This window comes from Chenopodium quinoa, unplaced genomic scaffold, assembly GCF_001683475.1.
Source record: "Chenopodium quinoa cultivar QQ74 unplaced genomic scaffold, ASM168347v1, whole genome shotgun sequence".
NCBI classification, from domain to species: Eukaryota; Viridiplantae; Streptophyta; class Magnoliopsida; order Caryophyllales; family Amaranthaceae; genus Chenopodium; species Chenopodium quinoa.
In genome coordinates, this window is record NW_018742959.1 from 2,127,567 (window position 1) to 2,136,704 (window position 9,138).

The window sequence follows — 9,138 nt, forward strand, 5'->3', positions numbered from 1 at the left end:
GTTTTCCATTAGCTCAACCTCCGGCTCGTCTGATTCGACCAATACGTAGAATTTGATCATTTAGTTAACGAATTTGTCACAGCCCATCTACCAACTTTGTTGTCTAACCACCAAACACAACCCCAACTCGTATTCGATGTTGAATGTGTTCCAAAGCGTGCGTAGAGGGGCTACGGATATAAGAGATATGGAAAATGGGCATGTTCAATTATTTCATGATTACTTTGCGAGTAATCCAGTTTATAGTGACAAACAATTTCCGCGTAGATTTCGAATGCAACGACCTTTGTTTTGTAAGATTATGAACAAGGTGGTCGAGGGGGATCAATTCTTCCAACAGCGTAGGAATGCAGCCGGAAAGCTTAGGTTATCACCGTTGCAGAAATGCACCGCTGCAATTAGAATGTTGGCATACGATGCCTGTCGTGGATGAGTATCTGCGCATTGGCGAAACTACCTCCAGATCGGCATTACAACATTTTTGTCAAGGGGTTATTAGACATTTTGAAGCTGAATATCTTAGAAGTCCCACCAACGAAGATTTAATGAGAATCTTGCATCAAAATGAAATGCGAGGTTTTCCCGGTATGATAGGTAGCATTGACTGCATGCATTGGGAGTGGAAGAATTGTCCTATGGCTTGGAAAGCGCAATACGCAGGCCGTAATAAAAATGCAACCCTCATTCTGGAGGCCATTGCACATCAAGATTTATGGATTTGGCATACATTCTTTGGAATCCCGAGATCTTGTAATGATCTTAATGTCCTTTACCGTTCTCCGTCTTTGATGATGTTCTTCATGGTCGGGCACCTCAAATTCATTAATGGGCTACTTTTATTCAAGGTATAACACTTCCTGAACTGCAGAAGGATAAATTATTTGATAATAAACAAGCTGCGGCTCGGAAGGACGTTGAACGAGCTTTTGGGGTTGTACAGGCTAGGCTTGCCATTCTACGACAACCCTCCCTTGCGTTTAACGAAGACATATTGTGTGACATAATGAAAGCTTGTATCATTATGCACAACATGATTGTCGAAGATGAACGACACAACTATACTCGGGCCGAAGTTTTAAGAAGGTACTATGAACAAGATCGTCCGCAAATTACAAGACCCACTACAAGTGCTACAGTTAACAACAACGAGCCTTTTGAATTCTGGCCGATCGCCAAACGTTGATTTCGACACGTACATCCAGAGAAGAATGTCACTACGTGATAGAGACACTCATGTTCAATTAAAAGCAGATTTAGTGGAACACATTTGGCAAAAATATGGTTCTATTAATGAGTAAAAAAAATTAATTTGTCATAAGATTACAATTTAATAGTCTTATGTAATCGTAGGTTAAAAATCTAGGTTCGTTATTGGTTTGTAGTATGTATTAAATGTAATCGTACGCCAATAAAATATTATGCTGCATTAAATTTATAATTGTTTAGCATCAAAAATTTCAATATTATGAATTAATATTTAATAATTGTATTAAGTTAAATAATAGTATAATTGTAATTAGTAGCACTAAAACTTCATTTAACCAAAACATAATTAATAATAGGGTGATGTGTAAGAGAGAGAAGTATATTGGTGGGGTATGTGAAAAAGTAAGAGAGATTGATGAGCATTTTTTTTTGCTCACTAGTGGGATAAAATTTGCTCACAAAAAATGCTCATGAGCAAATTTGGTTGGGAAGATAGAGAAAGTGGGTAGAGAGAGAATGAGGAAACTTTATTTTGCTCACTAGTGGGGATGCTCTAAAGTGCAGGTCCGGTTCATCTGAGTAAAATTCGTGTCGGGTTTAATTTTAGTTTCAAGTTGTATCAAGCTGGGTTTGGAGTGGGTTTATGGCAGATAATTCAGGTTAAAGTTAGATATCTTTCAATTCAAACCATTTTTTAGTTGGGTTGAATAATAGCAAGCCAAATCAAGTCAAAATTATATAATTACACTTATAATTCCATAATTGGACGGTTTGGACCAAGCATTAATAACATGTTATCAAAATTATACCGCAAGCGAGAGGTATATTATCGGAAGAAAATGTTTAAATATGTTGTTGAACCAAAATTTGCAATGTATATTTATCAAACAGTTCTAATTAAATTATCCTCAATGTTTATATTGTTTCACTTATTTTGGGTTGGGTAAGAATAGATCATGTCGATGTGAAATTTTATGTTAATTTAGGCTGGGTAACAATGTGTGGTGACAAAATCGATCTACAAATCATCACAAATCAATCGAATAGCAAATTGCATCAGGTTATATAATCAGTTTCAGATGTTTAATAGGTGCAAGTTTGGTTTAGATTAAAGATTATCAAATCAGCTGTCGGTTAACTTCGGGTTTGGTTCGGTCAAGTTACAAATCACTGATATCTCCTATTGTTTAGGTACAAGTCGGCTCGGGTTAAGTCAGTTTTTCACGTGATTATTTACATCTCTAGCCGCCATGTAATGGAGATTGAAGCAACTGACTCAGCTATAGGTACAAAACCACAATTGCCACTTCCTTGATCTGAATACTTTGGCCATAGAGAAGTCCACATTGACTCTCTTCTCTTTATATAATCATGATGAGGGTCAAACTTCTTACAGCAAAACCTTTGGATAGCTATTTCAGAGTAGCAGTTCATATCTTAAATCTTTTTAAGAATTATGTAACTTTCTATAAATTTTCCGATTATCACACCACTTGGTCACTCCTTCGACAGGAGTACTCTTGGGTGGAGAATAATCAAGCACTTCGAATTTAAAGTAGCATGAATAGTGTTCTAGGGAGACTAGTTGTGTAACCAGTAGTATGAAGGTATATCTTATGTTTTGTCGAATTTTCAAGGTTATCAAAATATTAAATCTACCAAGTACTAGACACTGAAGTATTCAAATTTTCCAATTTTGTAGAGAGTAAATCACAGGCTTTGGTGGTCTATGAAGCATTTCCTAATTGTTATCAAATTCGAAGAGCACATGATGACCCATAGCCTCTAACAAGGCTCTAATACTACTTTGACTCCATTCACTCAACAAATGTACACTAAGGAGCAATGTATGGAAAAAAAGAAAAAAAAAAAAAAAAAACTCAAGGAGCATTGAAGCAAAGAGGGGTTTAGCTGCGGTTAGGTGCGCCTCTTTGAAGTGAGGCACACTATATGAATAATTTAAAAATTTTGGCTGAAGTTCACATCAGATGCACCTCTTGTGTGAATCGAGCACGCCTCAGGAGCGCTCCACCTGCGCCTAACCACAAACGCCTCACCGGACCAAGTAAGCACTTACCCCCTAGGTGCGCTTTTTTAAACACTGTTAAGGGGATTATAGTTAGAACTTTTAAGTAAACGCTGCAATGCATGAAGCAATGCAAGATCATTTACAAGCACATTAGGAAGAAATCTACTAGCAGCTAAAGAGTTGAAAATCAAAATAGAAAAAGTTATACTTCTAAGCCATAAAGAAGCAGCTGATTACGTTTCTTCCCTCCGTCCTTTCTATGATCTCTCGGATTTCAGAGTGGAACAAGTTGTAAGGTTTCGATTGATCTCTTAGTCTTATTTATGGAAAAAATTTGTGTGAGTCTGCCGTTAAGCTATTCCATAATTACCATTCTACCACAATGAGAATTATATATAGTTTTAATCGTCCCTTAGTCTTTCCAGTTTTGTCACAATATATTACTGTGCGTGTTGCAAAAAGCTTGAATCACTTTTTACTTTATTCCAGTTTTGGCAACCCTTTTTTACACAAACATTAATTAGTTGTATACTTGCAAATGTGCACTCATACGTCAAATATAAAAGATTTGCTACACAATGTACATTTGTGTCACACTATCAAAGTAGAACTTCCAATCAGAAAATATAAGTTTCATAATAATAGTATTATCACTCTATGTCAGACGAAAAAGTATAGGTAAGAAATTTACCTCCTTCAAGATTGACGTATTGTTTTCAGATAGCAAAAATACAGGGAAATTGTACTGGTGCCACATGATGCCTGATCCCTGATAAAAACAAATAGTATAGAGTAACTTTCGTGGACAAAAAAGATAATTGAGAAATGACAATAAGCATGACCCTTTGGTACTACTGATTGTGCCTACATTAACATCGGCAAATTGGCTACAAGTCTATACATACAGTCCTATAAAATATTTTGAACATAAATAAAAAAATATTAATTTGAGTTTATTTTTTATTAGAAATATAATTCTGAAAACATATCAACCATTAAAAATTGTCAGTGAATAGCCACTTCCCCTGATTTCTGGTCAAAAGCCACCAAAGTTATCTGATTTTGTCAAGTCATCTACGCATGCTATTTCAAGTAAACTCTGAATCATTTTTAAATAAATTGCAAAAATGTCATTATTTAAGTAACCCTGTTTAAATTCTTGTACCTTTGCTTTTTCAATGACCATCCAGTGATACATGGAAGGGATCTTTGCCAAGGGAGCACCCTTCTAGTTTATTATTATCTCTTAATACATTCACGATACATGCGTAGTATTACAGCATACTATACTCCATACTAACCAAGATAGATTGTATATATTCCAACCTCACTGCTGACTTCTACACACTGTAATGCCCTTTTTGCTAGCATTTAGGTTCTTCTGTCATTGTTCTTTATATAAATGGCATTCTATGTGTTAAGGGTTTCAAATAATTCTGCAACATCAAATGAAATAGAAAAATATAAGATGATAGAATACACCATACATTAGGATTCCATTCATAAGTGAGATTCTTGTAGGGAGAAAACTTGGACTGAGGAAATTTTTCATCAGGAGAAAATCCTGCAAGAATCAAAACTGCTTGTAATCTACCAAACAAAAAACATTAAACTTCTCAAACTGTCAGTTTCCTGAAAATCATGGCAATGCATACCTTTCAACTTCTCTTTATTGGATTCTGCCTCAACTAATACACCACCAATGTTCCTTACAAAATCAACATCTGTAGTTACTCTAAGTGCAAGAAACACACAAATACAAATGTCAGCAAATTAAGAGTTACCAGATTTCCTTTGTGGGTTAATACAGATTCAATAATAAGACAAAAGCCAAAAAGTAGCATGGGAATTTCATCAACTAAATGCTATCAATATCGAAGAGGTACATATGAAACAGACCAAAATAAAGTGAAATAGCCCACAGCATCATGCATCATTGAAAAAAATTCCCAAATCCATTAATGAAAATAGATTATATCGTACATATATTCACTCTGGAGGGGGGGGATCAAAAATCTTGCCTTTGTTCTTTTAAGAGGTCAAACACAAACACATTATAACCATGAAAGGAAGTTCCAAGGACGCATTCACAATAAGTTATGAATAACTTTTTGAAAGGTTTGCAAAGGTCAAGGTTATTTTATTTATTTATTTTAAGAAGGCTGGTCAAGGGAAACCAAGTTGGAAGGTACCAGATTATTCTAAAAACCCCAGACATATTGAGAAATTTTCAAAGGAAGTCATAATAGTCCAGCCAAAAGCTTTTAGATTTTACTCATTAAGATTAAGCTCAAAATACATGCTTTTAAGGCAATTGTGTTGATGAGAATGACAGAATATTGTGAAGAAAACAGAATTGAGAAATACATACAATTGACACTTCATTTTGAAAATGAAAATTGACACTAAAAAACATACGATAATGTGTTTGAAAGTAGCCAGTTTTGACAGAAAAGAACAGCACAGCCTCCAAATATACAACAAAGTAAGAGTGTAGGCGTGTAGCCATTTGGCAGTCTAGAGGGGGGTTATGCATTCAGGTATCAACACGGACACACTTAGGAAGTGTCTGATTCAATTTATCAAATTGAAGGAAATTTGTCTTCATCAATTGTTTGGTTGTCTCATGTACCAAATCGAGGTAATACAAATAGTCTAATAAAATTGGACAAAAATGAGTGATGAAATTGTGGTAGCATAAATCTAAGCCACAATTTGCAAGCTTGTTCCTAAGTATAATATAATAAATAAATAAATAAATATATAAAAGCCGTAGTTGTCAAGACTCAGCCTTGTTCTAATCACTTGAGCTCAATAATGTCAAGAGAGGGAAGAGAAAGAGAGATCTTAATTCAGGAAGATTTTAGAGGTTAAAAATCGACCAAGCACAAAAGGGAAATTTAACAGCAAGCTACAGAAGATGAGCATATACCGGTTAAAGAAACTTTGAACTGCATCCACCGAGAGTAGGATGGTAGACAGCTGATGTATCACAACACCATCACAATACCTCACAACAGGAGCAACAACTTTATCCCGTCCAGGATCTAGAAACATAAGTTAAAACACCTTCTATAAGACAAGTGAAATTTAGTATCCGAGTAATGTAAACAACTGGGGTAGAGAGAATTTACACTTTTATTTCCCTTACTTTTTCTTATTTCCATCTTCTCGGTCTTATTTCCTTTATTTTTCCTTTTCATTGGGGTGGGTGAGTTATTTTCCGAGAAAACGTAAATACCATTAATCAGTCTCAACCGCTCTATTAAGTTGGGACAATAAGCCAGATGGAAATACAATGGAAATATCATTCAGGACAAAGAATACTTACTAGCACAGCCGATTTCCCCAGAAAGATTCAGAAGTCTCACGCAAGGATATCCATCAATCACTTTATACATTGACCTCTCAAGATCAGGAACTGAATTTAATGAGTTGATCTGCCCTGAAGTTGTTTATTTGCAATCATAGTCCCAGAAGTTAGTAAGGATATAACAACTTCTTTGCAATCCTTTTTCATTAAAGAAATTAATAAGCAAGCAATAGAAGAGGAAAGAAACTAATAGCGGAAAACAAAACTTACTAGGAACCAAGTTGAAAAACATACATGATACTATGTCCAAGATAACAAATAAACAGGTCATTCCCAATACAAACAGATGTTTTCCCATTTGTTTATGGTCTTTACTCTGTTTCCCTCAATTCAAAGTTTTAAGTACCACACCAATGTCTCATATACCTTGGTAGGAATGCGTTCGCTTCTTTCCATGTCCACATAATCAGTTAAGCTTTCTTATCTTTACAACTTGCTTGCATAGTCTTACCAATGTTATCGTATGTCATAACCAAACTCAACATACAGCAATTTTAAGGCCACTTCCCAGCACATTAACGCCGCCAAAGTACAAAAATAATTCATCATTTCGTTTTAAGCAACTTCTCCCTACCCACCTTCATGGTTATAAAAGCACAGAAGTAGGAGATGCACGAGCAAGCAGCTTACATAACTAGATTATTCAAATATTGGCTAGCTTTGCACATTTAAATGGTGATTGGAATGAACGTTTTTTGCTCTAATTCAAGCAACCACGTACACATTAGCGTAGGAATCAAAGAAAGCAGCGTGTTAGATTGTTATATGTGAATTATGCCCCGTGCAAAAAAGCTAATCACGAGAAGAATCATACAGCAGAATCATCATTTTCTTATCTAAAGTGAAACTTGGACTTTTGTTTGTCTAAGGCTTGCTAAACCTATCTCCGAATATTGTTTATCTTTGATTGGAATTCGAACAGCAGCTACTTGATGAGAATTGGTAGCAATTTTCGGCCGAAGTGTCTTACTCCATAAATTGCAAACGAGATTTGTGTTCCAAGTACACTTTTGGTATTCAATTTATGTATGCAAAAATTTAGTATCATCTACTGCACATTTCAATCATTATGCCTAAACTTTGGTTCATTAAAATGCGTGAAATTCTTATTCAGATTACAATCAAATTAGCAAATAAAATAGACCTAAAAATGAATTAAAATTATTACAATCAATCAATCAATAGATATATCAACAACTACAATAAACAAGTATGATTAAAATTCGTAATTAATCAAGCAAATTCAGCAACACAGTCACCTGAGAAAGAGACGGAAAACTGAGCTAGAAAACATATGAACAGACACGAACACTTGTAGTAAGACGCCATTGAAGGATTTGAAATCGTCAAAGATAATAGCAGCATCCAATCCTTACACCATTGTAATTTGCATTTGTTCTTGAGAAGTCAACTTATCCTAAAGAAATTTGTATGTGGAAATGTTGCTGATGATCAGAATTGCTGAGAAATTAGGGTTTTTCTCGATTATCAACAAAAATTGCTGAGTAAGATTTCAACTGAGAAAGTAGATTTCAGCAAGCAGATTTTATTATTATTATTATTATTATCGCATTGTTATATTACCTCCGCTTCATTTTAGTTACAACAATTTTCATTTTGGGTGGTTCAAATTACTTGCAACAAAAAAAAAATTCCTTATTTGGTAACTTTTGGCCTATTATATGACATATATGCCCTTACTTTTTTCCTAATCTATTTTATTAACACTCCTAATTTCATTTGCTTGTTTGATGATTTAATTAATTAATTTAACTACTCCCACCAAATTTACCCCATTTCCCTTTAATTTCTTTCATCTCCCAACCACCTTCATTGAATCCGCATTCAATTCTGGAAAATGGCTGGGAAAATTTAATTCTGGAAATTTTTTCTAGAAATCACACCCCCCTCTCAAACCCTACCTTTTTAAATCTCTCACTCTCGTCCTCTCTTATTCTCTCTCCTCTTCGCCTCCTCTTTCTCCTCAAAATAACTGGGATCTTTCCCCTTTCTCTCTCTTCATCTTCTGGGTTTTTTACAACGATTCACCTTAATTCACTCTTGAAATGTCTTCTTCTCAACCAAAAATAATAGAACTAGTAAGCAATGAGTCCCTTTCTTCTGGATCCACACGATCCCCACCTAAACCTGAGGCAACCACGTACATACCTCGTCGTGGTTCTGGTGTGATGAAGTCGCTCCGTCGTGCTTCTGTAATTGCTAGGAGGAAGATTGTAGGGGCGAAGCTTGCTGAATACATCTCAAACGACGAGGATAAGAAGCCGACAAAGTTTTTTGGGTCTAAAAGGCCTGTTCCGCCACCTCACAGCCCAGATTTGAAGGTTGTTTCCACCAAAGAAGGTGGATCTGCTGACAGGGTAAAGTCGTATCCCCAAATCAAAAGTAATACCTAAATCCTCTAACTAATGTAGATAGGGAAGTAGGGTCGAATCCACAGGGAAACGGATCTTTCTATTCCTAAATAACCAATATAATCTAGATTATGAGGTAACCAATATTTATATTAAAT

At 35.2% G+C, this 9,138-nt stretch overlaps 1 protein-coding gene across 2 annotated transcripts in view; it reads right to left on the reverse strand.

Annotated features, from left to right (window-relative positions):
• Positions 1-8,133, reverse strand: part of LOC110728738 (nicastrin-like) — a 32,206-nt gene extending 24,073 nt beyond the window's left edge. The window contains exons 1-7 of one of the 2 annotated variants that reach the window (XM_021908384.1): positions 7,868-8,133; positions 6,567-6,680; positions 6,387-6,430; positions 6,168-6,282; positions 4,891-4,970; positions 4,723-4,799; positions 3,927-4,004 (exon numbers count right to left, since the gene is read on the reverse strand). In XM_021908384.1, coding sequence (XP_021764076.1) covers positions 3,927-4,004; positions 4,723-4,799; positions 4,891-4,970; positions 6,168-6,282; positions 6,387-6,402 — 366 coding nt within the window. In that variant the 5' untranslated portion in view covers positions 6,403-6,430; positions 6,567-6,680; positions 7,868-8,133. The remainder of the gene's footprint in view (positions 1-3,926; positions 4,005-4,722; positions 4,800-4,890; positions 4,971-6,167; positions 6,283-6,386; positions 6,431-6,566; positions 6,681-7,867) is intronic. The other variant, XM_021908382.1, reaches the window with a different exon arrangement.
• Positions 8,134-9,138: the final 1,005 nt, after the last annotated feature.